At 47.3% G+C, this 22,935-nt stretch overlaps 1 protein-coding gene across 1 annotated transcript in view; it reads right to left on the bottom strand.

Annotated features, from left to right (window-relative positions):
- GC (GC vitamin D binding protein) overlaps window positions 1–22,935 on the bottom strand; it is a 49,331-nt gene that overhangs the window by 5,388 nt on the left and 21,008 nt on the right. The window contains exons 4-11 of the mRNA XM_075929412.1: window positions 19,169–19,380; window positions 16,655–16,787; window positions 12,730–12,824; window positions 6,527–6,656; window positions 3,408–3,610; window positions 2,846–2,978; window positions 2,549–2,646; window positions 48–180 (exon numbers count right to left, since the gene is read on the bottom strand). Coding sequence (XP_075785527.1) covers window positions 48–180; window positions 2,549–2,646; window positions 2,846–2,978; window positions 3,408–3,610; window positions 6,527–6,656; window positions 12,730–12,824; window positions 16,655–16,787; window positions 19,169–19,380 — 1,137 coding nt within the window. The remainder of the gene's footprint in view (window positions 1–47; window positions 181–2,548; window positions 2,647–2,845; window positions 2,979–3,407; window positions 3,611–6,526; window positions 6,657–12,729; window positions 12,825–16,654; window positions 16,788–19,168; window positions 19,381–22,935) is intronic.

Here is a 22,935-nt window from a genome sequence, read left to right as displayed (position 1 = left end):
CCAAGGTCTATCCATGGAAGAGAGCAGAGAAAGAGAGAGCACGTTACCTTCAAGCCACAGGACACAGGAGGTGCATTCATAATACAGCACGTGGAGGCGAAATTGGCTCTCTTCTCCACCAGCTCTGTGAGGACGTCTGGGGTTGCGTCCGGCATAGTCTTGCTGAAGCTCTCTTTTAGTCTGCAATGTAGTGGCACAGGTCAGATTTTGAAGGACACTTCAGTGACAGAATAAGCACTAAAAATTACACCAATGAGCTGTTTAATTCATGTACAAATGCATCCATGATAAAACACTCACTGACTTTAAGGAGCACAGGACAGCACTCAACCAGCCTGATTCACTGCACCCACCAGCAATGCTCCCTCTAATTTGTGTTATCTTTGTGTGGAATAAATTTTGTTATGTGCACCAAGATATGTATGGATGTGCACCACCAATAGAAACACATTCTGCCGGCGGTGGGCACTGTGGGCATTCTGCTAATCAGCTTGGCATCCCCTGACTCTTTCCTGGATGGTCGCCCATGCCCACAGTTTACAGAGAACACTGCCCACCAGCAACCTCAGCAACTAGCAGCCCCACCTTAAAACTAACGCAGGCAGAAGATATTGTCTGCTTTCCTTTCAAGGGACATCTCCTGTGGGCCACAGGTAATGTACAGACCCCTTAATTCTGCGTGTTTTCGTCTGGACACAGGTCACATGGTCTATTTCTATGCTGTGATTTGAGGAGTCCACTTTTCAACAAAGGTTGCAGTGAATAGTGGAGAGGATTCACTTCAGATGGCCATGTGTGCCCAAATGCTCCTGCCAGTGAAAGTCACCAGGACAGCTCTAGAAAAATGAACTTGAAAGAGGCAAAGACACAGCGGAAATGAAGGTGGTTAAAAAGGCATAGGAATATCCATAAGAACATAAGAACGGCTGTACTGGGTCAGACCAAAGGTCCATCTAGCCCAGTAGCCTGTCTGCCGACAGTGGCCAGCACCAGGTGCCACAGAGAGGGTGGACCGAAGACAACGATCAAGCGATTTATCTCCTGCCATCCCTCTCCAGCCTCTGACAAACAGAGGCCAGGGACACCATTTCTATCCCCTGGCTAATAGCCTTTTATGGACCTAACCTCCATGAATTTATCTAGCTTCTCTTTAAACTCTGTTATAGTCCTAGCCTTCACAGCCTCCTCTGGCAAGGAGTTCCACAGGTTGACTACACGCTGTGTGAAGAAGAACTTTCTTTTATTAGTTTTAAACCTGCTACCGATTAATTTCATTTGGTGTCCCCTAGTTCTTCTATTATGGGAACTAATAAATAACCTTTCTTTATCCGCCCTCTTCACACCACTCATAATTTTATATACCTCTATCATATCCCCCCTCAATCTCCTCTTTTCTAAACTGAAAAGTCCCTGTCGCTTTAACCTCTCCTCATATGGGACCCGTTCCAAACCCCTAATCATTTTAGTTGCCCTTTTCTGAACCCCTTCTAAGGCCAAAATATCTTTTTTGAGGTGAGGAGACCACATCTGTACACAGTATTCAAGATGTGGGCGTACCATAGTTTTATACAGGGGCAGTAAGATATTCTGTGTCTTATTTTCTATCCCTTTCTTAATAATTCCTCGCATCCTATTTGCCTTTTTGACCGCCGCTGCACACTGTGTGGAAGTTTTCAGGGAACTATCCATGATAACTCCAAGATCTCTTTCCTGTACGTATAGTTGGGGTTATTTTTCCCAATGTGCATTACTTTACACTTATCCACATTAAATTTCATTTGTCATTTTGTTGCCCAATCACTCAGTTTCGTGAGATCTTTTTGGAGTCCCTCACAGTCTGCTTCTGTCTTGACTATCCTAAACAGTTTGGTATCATCTGCAAACTTTACCACCTCACTGCTTACCCCTTTCTCCAGATCATATATCCAAGACATATTGTAGGCCAGTGGTTTTCAAATGATGGGTCGGGACCCAGGACTGGGTAGTGGAATGTCAGGCACTGGGTTTCGGTGCTGCAGGGAGACCAGGTGTGTCCAGTGGAGGTGCTAAGGCAGCTCCAGAAGTGACTAGTAGCAGCCCTGGCTACTAGTTGGGGTGTGTATGTGTGTGTGTGGGGGGAGCGCACAGAGCTCTGTGGACAGCCACTGCCCCGAGCACTAGCTCTGCACTCCCATTGGCTGGGAACCTGCTGCTGGCTGTTTCTGGGGCGCAGCCTGGTCTGTGCTGCCAGGAAAGGCAAGGAGCTGCCTTAGCACCCCACTGCACCACTGACTGGGAGCCCTTCTTGGCCCAGCCCTGAGCCTCCCACGGAAAGCCAGAGCCCCCTCCTACACTCCAAAGCTCTCACCCTCGGCCCCACCTGGGAGCCCACACTCCAGTCAAATTGTGTTGAGTCGTGGGCTTCTACCATTTTCTTCAAGGGGGTCACGAGAAAAAAAAGTTTGAAAACTGCTGTTGCAGGCAGTGCCCTATTAGTCAAGAACGGGGGAGCTGCGTTAGGAGCAAAGAACGGAAGTAGGTTCAGGAAGGTCTAGAATGGAATTCTTACTTCTGCTTGAATTCAAGGAAGGTCAAGTCGTAATATTCTCCACATAGCTCAACGGCCTTTGCGAGGAATTTGAGTATCTCCCCCCTCAGCAGTAGCCTCTGCAGAGCAGAAAGAAAGGAACATTTCCATCACCAAAGACATCCCCTTACCTGTCACACTGCGTGGTACCGATCTGTTAGCTATGGCTGGCACATACGAGCGTTGTGTGAGTTTGGGAAAGATTTTAGGGGATGGAGAAACGTCAGAGCAAGGCAGAGGGCGTCCAAATGTGCAAGAGAAAAGTATTACGCTTGTTACCTTGGTAGCGAGACAAGTGGTGGCATCTGCATCACTACAGCATTCATTGATGAGATTATGGGTAGCATCGTACACCTTACTGAGGAATACCACTGGGATGTTGGTGTGCCTGCGTGTTTCCTCAAACATGAATCTGCAACAAGAAAACAAGAAAACAAGAGAACACAAGAAAACACAAGAAGACAAGAGAACACAAGAAAACAAGAGGAAGGCACAGGACTGGGACAGATTCTTATCTCTGACACTGACTCCCCAGGTGTCCTTGTGCTAGTCTCTCTGTGTCTCTTTTCACATCATAGTACTTCCTTTCCCTCACACCGTTTGCCTGTCTGGTCTGGTTAATAATCTGGGGCAGGGTTAGGGTGAGCACCTAGCATGTTGGGGCCCTGTCTCAATGAGAATCTCTCAATCCTGCTGAAATACGACTGTTATGAATAATCATAGTTCAAAGGCCATGAAGCCAATGCTCCTGCAAAGCACTAGAATGAAACTACGATTCCAGCTCGACAGCGATAACCCCTGTTCCGTGTGAGCTAAGGAGGAGAGCAAGAAGGCCACATACCGATCTGTCTGGTGGCTCCCATCGGCCGTGCACAGCTGTTCGTCTGTGAGCTTTTGGTTTTCCGGCAGTTGAGGGGATTTGGCAGGTGGCAGCGAATACATGCACAAGTAGTTTTCCATGAGACTTTTTCCTTTGCAACAATCAGCAAATCTTTTGTCCTTGGATGAGAGTTTAGCGCAAATTTTTGTGGTGAGTTCTGACAGCTGTAGAGAAGACAGAAAAGAGTTTCAGGGCTAAAGTACAGGGTGACCAGGCCTTTTTATAAAGGTTTACCTGTTCTAAGCAGTGTGCAGACACTGACTACTGTGACCTTAGGAAATATGTGGGTCCATCTCCATTTCCAGATGGGGAAACAAAGAAGAAGTTGAGGAAATGGCAAAACTGCGATTGCCACTCAGAACCTCCTGACTTCCAGCCCGGAGCTCATGCCTCCATTACCTTCTCTATGATTAATAATAAGTCTGTTGTGTTTGGAGCAACAGCATTTCCCAGTTACTGCCTGGGCTTTGGATCCAGCTTCTGGAGTTCAGGGTCAGAAAAAACAAGTGAGTACAGAAGACCATAAGTGAATTGTACAAGCTGGAGAGAAATTTCCTTCTGTGCTGTCAGACAACTCCAGATCCCAAACACTCTCCAAAGGACGACATGTAAAACAATGAAAACACGGAGGCTGTGTCTACACTGGGCCACTTATTCCAGAAAATCAGCCGCTTTTCCGGAATAAGCTGCGAGCTGTCTACACTGGCCCTTGAATTTCCAGAAAAGCAACGATGCTCTACTGTACAAAATCAGCTGCTATTCCGGAAAAACTATTCTGCTCCCGCTCGGGCATAAGTCCTTATTCCGGAACACTGTTCCGGAAAAGGGCCAGTGTAGACAGCCCAGTAGTCTTTTCCGGAAAAGCGCGTCTACATTGGCCACAGACGCTTTTCCGGAAAAAGGGCTTTTCCGGAAAAGCAGCCTGCCAATGTAGACGCTCCTTTTCCGGAAAAACTGAAAACGGAATAGTATTCCGTTTTAAGCATTTCCAGAAATTCATGCCAGTGTAGACACAGCCATAGAGAAAAATGACAGCATCAGAACCGATTCCTGCTGGCTGAGATACCAAAAAGACACGACTCTGGCTTTTGCAGCCTCTGAAAAGTGGCTTAACATTTTTATTGTCACAAATGCCACTAAGTCCAGCTGGTGATTTTTGATATTGGACTTGGAAGGCAGGGCTGGGTGCCATGTTCAGAGCCATGTGTCAGTTTTCAAAGACTCAGAGTCCATAGCATCTTGATGGTAATCAGTCAAAGCCAACTTTTCACACATGGATTTTACTGTCACGAGACAGTATTGTAATAGCGAAGTAGGTTTTAGAAGAGGATTAGACATTGAGGCCAAGACACTCAAAAGTAACTAGAGGATTTAGGTGCCCTATATGGGATGCCATAAAAGTGACTTTTTTAGAAAGTGCTGAGCACTCACTCTGTGAAATTGAGAGCCCTGTAAGTGTATCAAACTGGGCAACACAAAACTGAGATATCCTAGGTTATGAGTCGCTGCTGAAAAACGCCATCTTCTCAAGAATAGAATCCTTGATTTGCCTATCTAGGATAAAAAAATCTGTATAACTGATATTAACCCCCCCAAACGTTCCGACATAAAGCCTAACGACTGAGGTTAGGAAAACATTTCCTCCACAGATACATTATTACCTAGGAGGGAAACTAATGGGTGAGTCACAACAGAAACCGAATAAAACAGTTTTCAGTGGGTTATTTACTCAAACCCCACAGCAATTTGATGGGCACCTATCATATAGTGAAATCTGTCTTGTAACTTCTTCTTCCATGAGGAAGAGTAAATAAAGACCTAGGAAAAACAATTAGCAGCAGAAGTGATTATTATTCCAACAAACTGGCTGGTGTTTTGAAAACTCAATTACGAACACAAAAATAAATAAATAACTACATAAAGTGGGAAATTAAATAGAATCACTCATGTTGCTCTCCCCAGATACCATTTTAAAGACATCTTTTTAATTAAGACAGTCATTGGAAACTAAGAAAAAGGAAACCAGGAGGGAATAAGCAGCAGAAACAAAACAGGCCCCTTTCAAGAATGAAAAGATAGCACTGCCGAAGCTTGTGCACTTCGGCCCAGATTGTGAAAAGCGTTTTGGTTCCTAACTCCCTTCAAAGCACGCCCCAGTCTACTGTGTGGTAGACTCCTACAATGGCAGGGAAGCTGGACTCAATGTTTCTCAACCCACAGTGCGTGACCCTTACTTCATGGACTGTGGAGAAAAAAGCCAAATCCTGCAGTTTGTAGGCTCCAGAGCATCTTGTTCTCCCCTTTCTGTCTTCTGCTCTTCCTGCCACCGTACCCCTCTTCCATCTCCGACCCAGTCACCACAGACATCTCTGCCTTCCCCTCCCCCAGTCACCTAGAGTACCTAGTTCTATCAGCCCTCCTGAGGTGGGATTTCCTGTGGCCTGTGTCTGCAATGGGTCCTGGGTTGGGGTGCAAGAGCTGGTGACAGGTGTCAGTGTGGAGGTTCTGGTCACTGCCTGGCAACCCTGCTGGCTTGCGGATAGGTCCCCGGGGCTTGCATGGGCTGAGGAAGCTCAGTGTGGGAGAGACTATAGTGGCAGCAGTATTTGTCTGGGTGCGGGGAGGCCTTGCAGCCTGGTGTTGTGTATGGGTAGGGGATATGGTGCCTCTAGACACTGTGGAGCCAGCCTCCCAGCCTCCAGAAGCAGCACCCAGTGAAGTGAGCGTTAAGCAGACAGAGGCGGGAGAAGAGGAGGGAAACAGTCTTAGCAACCGTCCACCACTGTCTCAACCCAGCCGCTCTCCCTCCCCTCCCAAACTCCCTTCCCAGCATCACACCTCTGCCAGCCCCACTGACCATCCCCACCATGCTCCGTCTGATGCTCAGCACCTGATAGGGTGCTCCATCTATTCCTCAAAGCACCCAACCCCCACTTTGTTTCTCCCTTTGATCCAAATCTCACAAGCTTTTGTGGCCCGGCCTTTGGGGCCGAATTCTGGGTTGCGGGCTCCACAAAGTGACGAGCGACTGTGATCGGTGATGAAAGAGGCCTGTTTGTCATGAATTCTGGGGTTCCTACCTCCTTCGGCATGCAGTCTTCAGCCATGGAGTTGCAGCACTTGGAAAACACCTCACCAGAGTCTTCCGCTAGCGGGGAAATGTCCTCAAACGAGGCAGAGGGTATCTTCTGCGCAAGCATGATTAAGGTGCTAGACAGTCACAAAATGCAAAAGGGAATTAAGTATTTTAGCCATTCCAAAGCCAGCTTCCCTTTCTGAAATCCTATCCACTGATATTTGTAGGGCAAATTCCATAGGTTTAGAACATGAGTCACTTAAAAGAGATTTGCTTGTTTCATGCTATGTACCAGTAAGGCTGCAAAAGATTGGAAAGAAAGCAAATTCGGTGTAGTCTTTCCTGAATGTTCAACCATGAGCAGAGAAAAGACATTGCCCATACTTTAGTGCTCAACTGGATAAGATGAGCTGCACACCTCTTACGGTTTTTAAAAGAATATGGACTAAAAATAAGAGAGTGGTGTGATTTTGTTGCTAGAAGAGGGAGAGGAAACCTCAATTAGACACACAACCCACGCCAGTGGAGATAATGACTGATTGCCTCCTAGTCTGAGTTAGGCAGTGATCCATCAGGAACATGGGCCTTATAAGCAGCCTGTCAGAAGCTTGAGTGAAAGTGGGAGGAATAGTAGCAAGATCGACAGCTGAGGTTTACAGTAAGTATTAGGATCAACCATCAGGCAGCAGGTCTGGCCAAAAAGCAGAGCTAGAGACAGGTTGGGGGAGCAGGCTGAGGGCCAATACCAGCTATCAGCATTCTCATTGGTATTCCAGTGGGGGGTCGCAGTCCATGTCAGAATTGAGGTCAATACTGGGAGTTCAGGCACTGAGAATACAGGGTGTTCATGGCTGCCAGCTAGCACTCTGCGTTACTGCCTGACCACTTCCTGGATTGCTCCTTGTGTTTTATAGAGAGTGGGGAGTCAATCAAATGCCATGATGCTGTTGTCTGTCAAGCCCTCCCCCCGAGGTGGGACTTCCTATGGGTCTGCAATGAGTCTTGGGTTGGGTTGCAGGAGCTGGTAACAGTGTGGATGGAGGTGGTGCTCACTTCCTGGCATCCCTGCAGGCCTATGTATAGACCAGGCCTGGACAAAATACGGCCCAAGGGCCGCATGCGGCCCACAGGGGCTCACTGTGTGGCACATGACAACTACAGGTGGCGCGGCCCCATCCGATCTGTTGGCTGGGCGGAAGAGCGGAGCGCTGCTGGGGAGGGGGAAGTGCGGCAATTCTCACCGCCGGGCTGCCTGCGTGCAGCTCCAGCGCGAGGAGGCAGGGTGCGAGCTAGAGGGTGGGCATGAGCCAGAGGGCGTCATGGCCGGCAACTGCTGGATTCAAAAAGGCAGAAGCCAGGTAGGGGAGGGGAAGGAGCTTGTGCTGAGGGGAAGGGGGCAGATCAGGAGAAAGGGAAAGACACCAAGGGGCAGGGTGAAGGAGAGACAAATGTCAGGGGGCCAAGTGGAGACACGCGGTGTTTTTTTTGTTTGGTTGGTTTTTTTGCTCAAAAAAGTTTTTAGCCGTGTGGTTGGTATTTTTTGGGAGAGAATCTCTGCTTGCGGCCCGCAGCTGTTTTCTTTGGAGTGATATGGCCCTCGTCGCTTTCCGAGTTGTGCAGGCCTGGTATAGACCCACTGGGCCTTACACAAGTTGAGGGAGCAGTAGCCGTAGCAGTATTTGTACAGGAAGGCCTACCCGTTTGGTGTTGTGTATGGCTGAAGAACAGAGCCATGGGAATAGAACTAACTATGCTGATGCACCCTTGGAACAAGGGATTCGGTGTCCAAGGAGACCATGCTGGGGGTGAGACTCCGGGAGGGGGACTAAAGGATAGAAGAGACCCATAGGGCAGGCTTCTGTATGGGGGAGGCTTTCTGGTTGGGCGTGGAGCAGGGGACTGAAGAGAAGCTCAGGAAGGACGGTGAGTTGCGTTCAGGAGCTTGTGTGTGTGTCGGGACTTTGAGTGCCCTGGAAGGGGACTGAACTTTGAACTCATATGTGACTTGGCTGGAGGACCAGGCCATGGAAGACCCATGCAGACCCATGCAGACAGGATGGCAAGCAGAAGTGACGAGCTGGGGTTCTACTCTGGCAAGTTCCCAGTCCAGTCACTGGGAATGATGCCTGAGCAATGGTGGCCGGGTGACTAGTGAGTAGAGATGCCTCCCTTTGGCCCTGTGTAAGGATAGACTGATGGCTTGAAAGATGCATACCTTGAGCAAAGACTCTCATTAAAACACTGTCGTTGGGAAAGAAACAGACCAGCATTTTCAACCCTAAATGTAGTCACCTCTCTCCCTGGGTTTTCAGAGGTGCTGACCAATTGATTTTCAGCAGCTCTGAAAAGCAGCACATTCATCATAGTGCCAAACCTAGGACATCTCATGTGAGATAATGGCCTAAATAGCTGGGAAATCCAGAAACATGGCTTCATACCCATATTTAACTCTGAAACCAAGAGTATCCATGAGCACTTGCCACCTTTATCCCTGAGGGTGTATCTACACTTGCACCTTCTTCGAGAGAGGGATGCAAATGAAGACATTCAGAATTGCAAATGAAGCTGGGATTTAACTATCCCACGCTTCATTTGCATATTTGCGTTATGGCGCTATTTCGAAATAACAGATGCTGTTAAGACATGGTTATTTCGAGAGAAAACCCTTGTCTCGAAATAACCCTTATTCCTCATACAATGAGGTTTACCAGTTATTTCAAGAGAAGGGTTTTCTCTCAAAATATACCACGTCTTAACAGTGTCTGTTATTTCAAAATAGCGCCATAACGCGAATATGCAAATGAAGCGTGGAATAGTTAAATCCCGGCTTCATTTGCAATTTCGAATGTCCTCATTTGCATCCCTCTCTCGAAAGAGGGTGCAAGTGTAGACACATCCGGATACACTCGTGTGCTCTGATATTTTCCCACCTTCTGGTACCAGTCAAGAGCCCAAAGCGTTCATATCTTTCTCTCTGTATTCAGTATATAAACAACAGCCTCCCTATTCACAATTTCATTACAAAGCCCAATCTACTCTGCTTTATCTCTGCAGGCTAGAAACAGTATATGCTTCTTAATCACCCTTCTTACTGGATTTGAGACTCCAGCACCCAAGAGAGGTCTTTAATCATATCAGTTGAAATAATTTTGGGTTGAATGAGAGCCCATCTAAGCAAGCTCTGACATGGTACAAAAGAATAGTAATAGGTTAGACTGCTTGCTCCGTATCTCTACCAAGTACATCACTTTTCCACAAAATGCAATACAGCACTTATTTATTTTTCAGATCCTGCTAAATCTTACATAAGAACGGCCATACTGGGTTAGACCAAAGCTCCATCTAGCTCAGTATCCTGTCTTCTGATAGTGGCCAATGACAGGTGCCCAGAGGCAATGAACAGAACACGAAATCATCAAATGATCCATCCCGTCATCCATCCTTACCTTCTGACAAACAGGCTAAGGACACTGTTCCTGCCCATCCTGGCTAATAGCCATTGATAGACCTATCTTCCATGAATTTATCTAGCTCTTTTTTGAACCCTGTTAAAGTCCTAGTCTTCACAACATCCTCTGGCAAGGAGTTCCACAGGTTAACTGTGTGTTGTGTGAAGAAGTACTTTCTTTTGTTTGTTTTAAACCTGCTACCTAGTAATTTCATTTGCTGACCCCTAGTTCTTATGTTATAAGAAAGAGTAAATAACTCTTCCTTATTCACTTTTTCTACACCAGTCATGATTTTATCGACCTCTATCATATTCCCCCTTAGTCTCCTCGGGTACGTCTACACTACAGCGCTAGTTCGAACTAACTTAGTTCGAATTAGTTAATTCGAACTAAGCTAGTTCGAACTAACGCATCTAGAACTAAAAACTAGTTCGAACTAGCGTTTTGCTAGTTCGAACTAGTAAGTCCACATTGAGTGGACTCTGAACAGGGCTTAAGGATGGCCGGAAGCAGTGCCGGCAGGGCATAAAAGGAGGACTTAGAGCATGGAGATACTGTCTCAGGCTAGCCGAGGGCTGCGCTTAAAGGGTCCCGACCCCCACCCCGGACACACAGTTCTAAGGGGTGCTCCGCTTGCAAAGAAGTTCTGGCTTGGAGTGCCCTGAGTGCCCACACTGGGCACATCACACCACTCGGCCATCAGCCCGGCTGCACTTGCCGCAGGCTGCCATCTGGGGAGAGGGAGTAATTGGGGGGCTGCAGGAGAGCTTCCACCCCCAGAAGCCCGCAGAGCCAGCCCAGTCCTCCCCATCGGGGGCTCGTACCCCATTCCTCCCTCACCTCCTTCCACTTGCCCTTCCCTAGCCCCCCTTCTTATTGATGTACAAAATAAAGATAACGTTTCTTCCAACATTGACTCTGTCTTTATTGAAAAAAACTGGGGGAGACTGGGAAAAGGAGGTGGGAGAGGGGAAGAGAAAGGCTGGGAGAGGGGAGGGCAACTAACATGATCAGGGGTTGGGAACAGGTCCCAGATGAAGAGAGGCTACAGAGACTGGGACTGTTCAGCTTAGAAAAGAGGAGACGGAGGGGGGACAGGATAGAGGTCTCTAAAAGCAGGGGTTGGGTGGAGAGGGTGCATTCAGAAAAGTTCTTCCTGAGTTCCCATAAAGAAGGACTAGAGGACACCAAAGGAAAGGAATGGGTAGCAGGCTTGAAACTAGTAAGAGAAAGTTGTTGTTCTTGACAAAGCAAATAGTTAACCTGTGGAACTCCTTGCTGCAGGAGGCTGTGAAGGCTAGAACTAGAACAGAGTTTAAAGGGAAGTGAGATAAAGTGATGGAGGTTGGGTCCATGGAGTCCTATTAGCCAGAGGGTAGGAGTGGTGTCCCTGCCCAAAGTTTGTGGAAGGCTGCAGAGGGATGGCACGAGACAAATGGCTTGGTCATTGTCTTCGGTCCATCCCCTCCAGGGTCCCTAGGGTTGGCCGCTGTTGGCAGACAGGCTACTGGGCTAGATGGACCTTTGGTCTGACCCAGTACGGCCATTGTAAGCTCAGGGCTCAGTGTCGGGGGTCTCAGTGGACCCCCTTGATTTTCATGCACACCTGGTCCTGGGTGGCCAGGCTGGCAGCTCTCCTGCCCTAGACGGCCACTTTCCTGTGCCTAGTGCGGAGATCGTGGACGAGGTCCACGATGTCCGCACTAGCCCAGGAAGGTGCCCGCCTCTTGCGGTCCAGGGCAAGCTCCCGGGAGCCGCCAGCCTGGTCCCGGCAAGAGGGGGTGGGCTGGGGGGCATCGGGTGGGTGGCTCTGTGCCGTGCCAGGTGCAGGGTCTGCTAGCTGGGTGCTGGCAGGCTTGCACCTGGCACGGGCACCGTAGCCAGCCCGTGCCCCTTTAAGGGGTCCGGGGCCGGGAGGGGGGCATAGAGTTTCCCTGGTGTTGGCCAGAGTGGCCACCAGGGAAACCTGGGGAGGGCTAGCCTCCCACTAGTTCGAACTAAAGGGCTACACAGCCCTTAGTTCGAACTAGCTAGTTCGAACTAGGCGTTAGTCCTCGTAAAATGAGGTTTACCTAGTTCGAACTAAGCGCTCCGCTAGTTCGATTCAAATTCGAACTAGCGGAGCGCTAGTGTAGCGCATAGGAAAGTTAGTTCGAACTAACGTCCGTTAGTTCGAACTAACTTTCTAGTGTAGACATACCCCTCTTTTCTAAGCTGAAAAGACCCAGTATTATTCATCTGTCCGCATATGGCAGCCATTCCATTCTTCTAATAATTTTTGTTGACCTTTTCTGAACTTTTTCCAATGCCAATATTTCTTTCTGAGATGAGGTGACCACATCTGCATGCAATATGCAAGATGTGGCCGTACCATGGATTTATATGGAGGCAATAAGATATTTTCTATCTCATTCTCTGTCCCTTTTTAAATTATTCCTGACATTCTGTTTGCTTTTTTTGACTGCTGCTGCACATTGAGTGGATGTTTTCAGAAAACTATCCCCAATGATTCCAAGATCTCTCTCTTGAGTGGTAACAGCTAATTTAGTCTCGATCATTTTGTTCATATAATTGGGGTTGTGTTTTCCAATATGCATTATTTTGCATTTATCAACATTAAAATTCATCTGCCAGTTTGTTGCCCATTCACTAAGTTTTGTGACTTATTACACATTTACAGTAAATGGGAAATTCAAATATGAAGACCGTCACTTCTGATCTGCATTAATATATGGAACATAAAGTATTGTGTTTGTACCTGAACTTAGATTTTTCTTTCCCATATACTGCATAGCGGGAACAAATTCTGTTTGACAGGGTGGTGAGTATGGATGAAGACTTTCTTTCTAGTCTCTGGAACAGAAAGGAGAAGAACTGCATTAGACACCGATTAACTCCTGGACTTATAGTCTATGGGGGGCATTCATATCAGTCAATTGGCCATCCAGCTTATTACCCTAAATGAATACAGATTCCCCCATTAAGCCTCAATGGTGTTCAGAGCTAAACAGTGCTGCTTTCCTATCCATCCACTATCACTTGTGGACTTTCAGTTTTGTGGTGGATCAAGGGGATATTTATATAGTCCTTCGGCTCACGTAAGATGGACTGTCACCTGGGGTCCTCCAACTGCACCCCATTCTTCCTATGATGAATATTCTTTTCACTGCTTCAGGGGGTAGCTGAGTTATTCTGTACAGGATAAACTTAAAAAACAACAAAAGGTCTAGTATAGTGGTTCCTAAACTTTTCAGCATCACGCCCCCTTTTTGATTTTTGAAAAACCTCACACCTCCCACTCCCCCCCAAAATAGCAGCAAAACTTGTTGAGCAAAAAATAATAATAATAAAAAAGGAACTGACCGGGACAGCAAAACCTGATGGGGGGGGGGGAGGGGGGCAAAGGGAGAGGCTGAGTCGTCTCACCCCCGCCTCTGGAATTTCTTCATGCCCCCCCAGGGGGACACGCCCCGCAGTTTGGGAACCCATGGTCTAGTAGCACTTTATAGACTAACAAAACATGTAGATGGCATCATGAGCTTTCATGGGCACAGCCCACTTCTTCAGATGACTGGAGTTATGACTTTATAATGTGCAGACCCAAAATAAATAGGGGAGGAGGGAGAGAGGGGAAGGAAAAAGAGAGGGGAGTGGGTGGGAAACAAGGAGCAGAGGGAATGAAAATATCAAAGGGGAAAACAAGTAGGGTTTTTACAGGTTGCTGTGTTGATGAACTGCTGCTGCCCTCTTCCTTGTCCTGAGGAATGTCAGACACTCAGGTTTTCTCAGTCATCTGAATTTCTCAGTCATCTGAATTTCCTTTCCTCATAATTCACTTCCTTTTAAAAAGTGGGTTTTAGCTCTTGAATCTCTTTATTTTTATTTAGAATTGCAAACTTACTTTCTTTCACTTAAAGATTAATATTCTCCAGAGGGGTGATTCTTTCTCTTTGACAGCCTGGGCCCTTTGCTTCCCTGCCAGAGCCTTCTCCCATCTAGCCAGGCCTGCTTTACTCTTTAGCAATGTGTGATCCCTTCTCACCAATTTGTAATTTTATCCCCGCCTCTGGGAGATCGTGATCTCCATGCTGAGAAGCTCACTGCAGTGATCCTCAGCCTGTGGCGATGGACTGAAGCTTGAAGCATGCTGGTTATCGGAGTGTTGCCCAGGATTACACACATACATGTTTCACTCTGAGCAGGGAACTCTAACAAGAGAATGTGGTAGCATCACCCCCCCCAAAACCCATTTTCCAACCTTTCTTCTCTGCCATATCAGAGTGGAAACAACCACCCCATAGGCAGAGAAGGAGCGAGCAAAGATATGATTCTCTCAGCAGCCAAAAGAGGGACAAATGGAATCAGCGACGTGTGTCACACACATGCAGAAGCACCATCACAACACCAAGATGACATGATTGTGTGCAACACTTTGAAGAGGGAAATTGGTCGGTATCTGCTAAAGTTTGAGAGCTGCTGCAGTAAACGCTTCAGACCTGCTCCCCTTGTTTGTGGATCTCATGCTGTCATGTGCCATGGCTCTCCCAGCTCGCTAAACTCTGGAACTCCTCATTTTTAGGCTGATCTACCTGCACATGGCTCAATAAACATATTGCATGTTGGAGTGAGAGGACAATATCTGCTCTCATGATAGCTAAGAATAGATCATTTTTAGTTCAATACTTCAGCTTTGGAGACATTCCTCTTCAGTTGTAATGGTTTATAATTTTTTTCTGGCCTGCTAATCATCTTGCACTCATCCTGGTGTGTGGGTTGGTACAGGACCACAGAGGTCCCTAAGTCAGTGCTAATTTACACTAATTTCCAAATGTCTAATACTGAGGAAGCCAAATCGTGAACTTCAGGATTGCCACTAATTCCCTTCTTATGAATCTCTTCAATTCAGCAGTTTGGGTGTCTCCATCTTTGCTTCCTCCCCTCTTTTCAAACTGCAGAATTTTGGCACTCAGCATATACAATGGTTTTCCAGATGGCGGGGAATGACGGGAGTGGTGATGTGCAGGTGCCACTTAGTAGGAAATGAACATTGTATTTGTGCTGTTCGCTTTATTTCCCAGCAGGCTGAAGACACAGTGAATTGGTGCACCTGCCTCCACTGCATTAATGAGTGAAATGAGGAGTAACGGTAGTTCGGAATAGGAAGCCTAGTTCGAACTAGCTAGTTCGTGCCCCGTGTAGCCGCGCTGCACGGGGTTCGAAGCAGCGGGGTTTTAAAAATGGCGGCTCCCCGCTTATGCAAATGAAGCCCAGGAAATTCAAATCCCGGGCTTCATTTGCAAGTGCGGTATGCCTACATTACCCTCCTAGTTCGAACTAGGAGGGTAGTGTAGACATACCCGTAGAGAGCACATGGAGATAGAATCAGAGCAACCCCCCTTTTTGTTACCAGTAAGGGAGGGCTGTTTAGTAGCCTCCTTTCTCCATCAAAGAAATGACTTGTGTTCTCTCGGTTTGCCTTAAGACAGCGATTGTTAACCACGATTAGTAAGTGGGCTGCAGGAATAGCCCTCCTTCATCTCAGTGGGCTGCATGTCTGTCCCCCTCCTCCATACCCTTCTCACACACTGGGGCACTAGAGCCTCACCCTTACTGCTCCTCCCCTGCCCTCCCAGCACTTTTGTAGCTGCACAAATCTGCTGAATCGCACTCGGTCCCCTCCCTCCCAGAGCTAGAACACAGCAAACAGCTGACTTGGGGATGCCGAGGCTTTGGGAGGGAGGGAGAGAAATGGGGATGGAGCATGAATCAGCAGATTTGTGGCACTCGGAAAATGCTGGGGGTGGGGGAGTAGAAGGAGTGGGACTCCAGTGCTCCAGTGCACAAGCAGCAAATGGGGAGGGGGAGGAAACAGACAGGCCTGTAGGCTGCAAGGTGCTCACCACTGCCTTAAGGGATTGTGCAGTGTATTACAGTGACTCTCCATAGCAATAGATCTCTTGCAGGAAGACTTTATACTGTTCTGCTAAATCTTATTTTATGTGTGGCCTTATTAAAAAACCAAATGAAGACAAATAGAAGGTGGCAGTGACCTTCTTCTCTTCGGCAACTCTGAGTGTAACAAGATTGAGGTTTACATAAGGGAAACAGACTGATTATGCTGCAACCCAACCCGTTATTGAGCTTGTTTTCATTATGTGTGCCAGAACCAAGCAGACGGTGGGTAAGATGACGAGAGAGGTGTGAAATGCTCACAGTGGAACGCAGAGAGTCGACTTAGATCTTCTATCCACATTCATGATTTAGCAAGGTCCCGATGTGAAATGTAATAGAGTTTTGGCTGAGCTTCATTTGGAGTGTTAGAGTTTCACTTCAAGAATTAAATATTAAAGGAGTGCAAACGTGGGGGATGCCATGCAGAGCAAACTATTCCCTTCCTCACGGAGCAAAACAGCGAGAGTCACAGCGTAATCTTTATCAAAAGTCAGTGGCTGTCAGGACTGAATCTCTACACCCTGAATATTCTAGGTAATACTTGATCACTGTTCTATACAGCGTATATAATTTATGATGCATGTTGCTGCGTTTTCTACACATCCCACCATGCCACTATAATAGGGACTGTCAGGATTAAAGAACCCCTAGAAGAGGCAATTGATTGTAAAAAGCTGTGGTATTTTCCTGCTGTGGAAGCTGGCAGGAAAGCAAAGGAGGGGCATACTCACCTCTTTCAAGAAGCAGACGGTAGGGCTGGGTGAAATGCAGCAAGTCCCAACCATGGATAAGTAACTCTTTATAAAACCCACTAGTACTGGCAGTGGGGCTTGTCCATAGTTACTGGAATACTCATGTGTAAACCTAGAAAAGAGACATCAGTTGATGGGTGGATTTGTTAACTTTGAGAGGGATTTTCAAAGACGTCTGAAGGAATTTGGTCCCCCGATTCCTGAAGGAAAGTCAATGATTTTTCAAGGAGTTGGGTGCCTGATTCCCTTATGGGTGTCTAAATATCCCATCCTGGCATTTCTGCAAGTGTAACATACGCAATTTTTTCTATTAAAAAAAATGGTGGTAGCCATGAACAGTCTGTCCACATATACCAGCTAACAAAATTAACTTACACCCCTGTGAATGAGTAATTCCTGCACTGAGATAGAACAGAAATATTCCAGCAAGATTGTTTATTCATAGGCATTCTTTGATGGTAATTACAGACTGAACGTACAGGGTTTCATAACTGCCATGCTATAAAATATAATATGTGGGCTGGAATAGTAGAATCCTTATTCATTTCAGATAGATTATTAATCAAAGGTTTAACAAACTGATTTTTTCTCACGCCAGGCCTCTGCCAACCCTGACGAGTGAATTAGGTGGGTTATCAAAGATACGTACGTAGAGTGAGGTCACGGCTCTGTGCACCAATGGGGTGCAGAGTGGGGGAAAGAGGAGAAAATCTGTAGTATGTAAGTCATATGGAGGCATAATGCCAATAGGGGAGCTAGGGTCTTGCCCATCCTATGCACTGTAGGCCCATGAGCACTGGCAGTAATTCTATCTGCCTCTCACTTGTGCTTGCCACATTACTTATGGCCATATTATTGCTGTTTTCTATGTACCCACACGGATGTGGCCCTAAATATAGTATATGAGCTCCAAATTCTCCCTGGTTTGGCTTGGGTGAATTGTCAGAGTGACCAGATCTCTCTTTTATCCCTGGTGCATGAGACGGTCGCTTCTTTGACAGGTAATCACATTGGACACTGTATGTTGTGGTTTGGTTACATTTGCTTTGATTGCTAAGCAGCTAGCGTCAGTAAAAGGAAAGAAATCATAAGTAAATGTATTCATAAATGTAACAATAAACCGTGGGCTAAATCCAAAATTGGCAGTCTTTGGCTTCGTCCAGACTGCAAGCCTCTTTTGAAAAAGAGTGTCTAGACTACAACCAGTACTTTCGAAAAAGCAAACCGCGTTTTCGAAAGAGAGCACCCAGGGAGTCTGGATGCTCTCTTTCGAAAAAGCACAGTTTGCATTACATAGCGCCTTTTTTCGAAAGAGCACTTTTGAAAAAAGGCATTATTCCTCATAAAACGAGGTTTTCCGCGGTCGAAAAAAACTGCCGCGTTCTTTCAATTTACTTTCGAAAGCATGCGGCAGCAGTCTAGACACAGGGGAAGTTTTTTTAAAAAAAGACCACTTTAAAAAAAAGAAAAAAACCCTGTAGTCTAGACAGACCCATAGGTACTTACCATCAGATCCCTCATTCACACATTGATGTGTCGAGAGAGAGGTCTGCCCAGAGATTTTGATAGTCAGTGGGAATTGAGAGACTAAATCATTGTTGACCTTTGAAAATCTCTCTCTAGAACATCTAAGAAGAATTTTTACCATCAACCTCTACTGAGAGATTCCGGGCTTGATTTTAGGGCCTAACGATGCAGCTAGATATTTTTCTAAATTCTGCTAAACATCTATCCCCCTTTCGTTTCAATGGGAGACACCAGCCTCAGCGAGGCATTGCAATTAATGTGTATTAGGCGCCTACCTGTAGGTTTAAGTACCTAAATGCCTTTGAAAATCTGACCCTCAATCTCCATGTTAGTCTCTCAGGAGGACCTAAGAATGAGACCACAACTCTCCGCCATATGAGTCATAACAAGCAATGGTCCTAACTTCTTGAACCAAGAGAAACATGGCCTTTCATGGAGCCTTTTGAGCCTCAACTACCACAATCCAAGCGGAAGATGCTCTAAAAACTACACTGTACAGCAACTCTTCTTCACAGCTCACAGCACCCAGAAAAAATAATCCGACCCCCTTGTCTTTAAGAATAATATTGCCACTCCCTGACATATTTTATTAAGCTAAGCCAAAGCCCTCTCTGTACCACTGTCAGTGGAGCACCTCCCGCCAGGGACTGTGCCTGTGCGCATGGCTCGCATGGTGAGAAAGGTTCTTTGTACTCCTGCAGCCTCGTGCTTCCATGCAGGAGCCAGACACAATGCAGCATAAAAGGGAAATGTCTGTCAAGTGCTGAATCCCCCTTTAATAGCACTTGGCTGACACGTGCATGCATCCCAGTCACATGTGGTCGAGAAAAAGCAGAATCCGACGGAGAAAGTCTGTTGACTTGCTGATGAGCTGGTTCGAAAGGAATTAAGGGAGTTAATTGTGTTCTCAGGCTATATTCAAGATGTGTAAAGCTCCTAAGCCAAACCCGGCCTCCTACTGCTTACCTATCTGCAAAATCCTGCGGGTCCTTTTTGAAGGCCTCGCAGAGTTCTTCATTTGAAGGCTCCACGTATGTAGGGACCTCTTTTGATGGCTGCTGCAGGGCGGCCAGGCAAAGCTTTCGCTCGAGCCCTTCGTGGGTACAGCAAGCCGCAATCCCTGGGTGCTCGGGGTAAGGCGCGTTTTCATCACAGGACTTGGCAGACAGAGCGGAAGACTGGGGGAGGGGAGAGGAGAAGGAAATGGAACGAGAGAACGTTAATGTCCAAGTTCCCAGGCTCGCAGCAATTACACTTTTCAGACTTGTTCTTAGGTAAAACATCGCCTTCCTCTACGGGTGAAACCCACTTCTGCCCACAGCTCTGCGGAGGAGAACTGGAGGTGGATTGGGCTGGTGATACCTCATCTTGGAGGAGGGGGGACAGAAGCGCAGGTTTGTAGCACAACACCAGAGAGTCACCACCTCATTCCTCTCTGGCTGCAACACCTCCCAGCCTGTACAGTACAGGTTGCACCCCTACAATCCTGGATTCTCTGGTCCAGCAACATCCATGGTCCGGCATGACGACCGATGTTCCAGGATCAGAGAGTCCCGGCTCACAGCAGGAGGGTGGGGGTCTGGGAGCCTGTGCATACCTCAGTTGGGCTGTGAGGAGGGAGCCAGGAGCTGGCGTGCAGCTCAGTTGGACTTTGAGCAGGGTCGGAGCCACACAACTCATGTGGGCTGTGAGGTGGGAGCAGGGAGCAAGCGTACGGCTCAGCTGAGCTGGGAGAGGGCATCCAGCAAGCCGGCGATGGGGGTGGTGGAGAGGGAGGGGCCTGAAATGGCTTCCCCTGGTCCAGAAAAATCAGATCCTGAGGGTGCCAGACCAGGGAGGTCCAACCTGTAGTACATTGGGGCCACATTATTAGTAGTTTATTGCATACCCAAGAGTGTACTCTGCTATACCTCCACCATGTAATACAGTCTTAGTAACATGAGATTTCCCCTTCTGCTCTTCATTCTCTGGTGAGAAGTGGCACAAATTAAGTTTCTGGAAGGGGGTGGGGGATGAGTTGTGTGGGAATTTTGTTAACCATCCTACTTCAGTGTAGCTAAGGCCAAACCCTGACTTTTGGAAAGCCAGTTTACGTTCAAGGTTCTTCTCCGAAGGAGATAAAGATAACACAAACCATGCAAAGGGGTCTGACCCACGCACCTTCCACGAGCCGCAGAACAAAAACCCAGCCTAAATGCATAATGCAAGCACCAAAAATAGTGGGGTTTCCAATGTAAAAAAAAAAAAAAAGCAATCACCAAGGAGAAGGAGAGCTGCAGTGTCTGCATTATGAAGTTGGCCTCATCTTTTGCTAGTGACCACAGTGATATCTTAGCATAGGAGAGAATTGCAGTGTTTCAGACACCAGGGAATGGTACCAGTGGGAAAACATTCCGGCTAATCTGTGTAGAGGAGGGGTGGAGAGGTTGGCAGCCGAACAAAGGCAAAACTCCCACTGGCTTGTTTTAAGTCAGAAGGCTGCAGGGTGTCGCTCCAAGGGGATGTGGTTGTTAATCTCAAATTCCACCATTGGTTGCGCAGGGTCCTGTGGCAGTGGAGCTGATGCATTTCTGTGGTGAAGGGAAAGGTGGGATTTGGGGGCTGTGCTGCATGGAGCCATGGAGGCTGCAAGGGAACAGGGGATAACTGGCTGTGGGAGAAGGGGAAGCAGATTATCTGCCATTCATGATCCTTCAATTCTCTGTCCCACATTAGGAGCATGTAACTGGCAGGCAGAGCTACTTAGCTACCTAGAGGATACAGCCTCTACAGAGTGGATCTGTGGCATTTTGAGCTTGGGATGAGAGTATGACAATTCCTAACCCCCATCTGTGCATAGACCCATGCCCAGTCCAGTGACTCATGCTTGGCCCTGATAGGATGGAGTTAGTCTCAGGGGGAAAGAGGCAGGCGTGACTCCAGCAATGGGTATTTAAGTTGGCAGAAGTGGGCCCCCTAGTTTCCATGAGGCGTTGGTATGTTAGACATTCATCATCCCAACATTTTTATTTCTCCAGAAGCGATTAAAACAGAGCAGGGGTCGGTGCTCAGGAAATGAAGCACACTCCCTTTCGGGGCTCTGCCTCCATACGCTGAATACAATTTGTAAAACCTCCTGGCCACGGGTACTATCAGATAACCACATTTAGTTCTTTTCACTTTTCAATCTCAAAGCACTTGACAGAGGAGGTCACTAGGGTTATCCTCTGAGTACAAATGGGGAAACCGGCAGAAGGCAGGACAGTAACTTGCCCAAAGTCAAGAACAGTAGAGATGGCCCCAACCCAAATGCTTGGATCAGGGTATCCTCATATTGCCAAGACATAAGGGTATGTGTGTTGTTTCTTTAACTACACAGCCAGAAGCCAGGGGCTGGTTTTAGGCCAGGCCTGGGCAAAATATGGCCCATGGGCTGGATCCAGCTCACCAAGTCACCAGATCTGGTCTGCGGAGACAGTGGGGAGCCCCAGGCAGGCTCCCCTGCAGCCCCACATGCTGCTCAGAAACGCGGATGCAGGGTGCTTTCTCTTTATGAGTCTGGAGCAGAGGGGGGAATATTCAGATGCTGCTCCTGCCCCCAGCACAATCCCATTGGCTGGCCAACGGGAGCTGCTTGTTTGAATAACAGGCAGCCCGGAAGCACAACCCCCACTCCCTCCTGCTCAGTTACTCGTTCAAGCACATGGCTGAGGAGGCAGAAACATTTTAAGCTCTGCAAGCCTTTAGCTCTGCAGGCAGGCAGGCTGGTTTGGCTGCTGGCTGGTAAGCCTCTGGCCAAAGCCTGTCTCTGGCACCCCAGCCCTCCCTTCTCCAACCTTCTGCCCCCCAGTCCCACCCCGCTACTCCACATGCACGCATACCCCCTCCCAGATCTAGCACCCAATCTCCTGCCGGAGATCACAATCCCCTCCTACCCTAGGTCACATCCCAAAACCCTGCCCTGGGTCACAACCATCTCCTTCACCCAAACTACCTCCCAGACTCCATTCTCCCTTCTGCACCCAACCTCCATCCCCAGATCCTCTATTAATACCATGGAAGAGTGAGGCCTTCAACAACCTTCCAAAATCTTGGAGTGGCCCCCACATCAAAAATTATTGCCCACCCCTGTTCTAGGCAAAAGTTCTGAAGTGAAGAACTTCACTTTACCATTTTCAGCTGAAACCTCCATTGGAATGTTACCAACAATGCCTACACATAACTATCTGTAAAATGGAGCCAGCATATTGTTTCTCTCAGTTAATCATGTAATAAAATGGTTATGTGCAATATATTATTCAGCCAGTAGATGTCTCTGTATGCCATTCAGAATTCCAGGTAGTACTGTTGGGAAACCGCATAATGAACTGGTCAATCAAATATGTGAAGTCCCACCCCCATACTTTATGAAAATTGTGTTATAAATATAAACATGCATCACACGAAGATGCTTTAGACAAAATACCTCATGTAACCCATCAATATGAATGTTACAGTTTGCTAGATCTATATATCCTAGTGTGGTGCATATATTGCTCTTCTATGTGAGGTTTGACATGTGTAGTGTGAGTCTGCTTATTGTTTAAAACATGCTAATGAACATAATGACTGGGTGTTCAGCTTAACAATTTGTAAACAACCTTGTTTGTCCTGTAAATGCAGGAGGTGGACCGTCTGGAGAGAGATATGACCATACTACCTTGTACTGGGACCCATCTAGAACATGGTATATTTCCACAGAAGGGGGATGTTAA

This window comes from Pelodiscus sinensis, chromosome 5, assembly GCF_049634645.1.
Source record: "Pelodiscus sinensis isolate JC-2024 chromosome 5, ASM4963464v1, whole genome shotgun sequence".
Taxonomy (NCBI): Eukaryota; Metazoa; Chordata; order Testudines; family Trionychidae; genus Pelodiscus; species Pelodiscus sinensis.
Note: the sequence above shows the minus strand (reverse complement) of the source record. Positions and strands in the feature narration are given on the sequence as shown.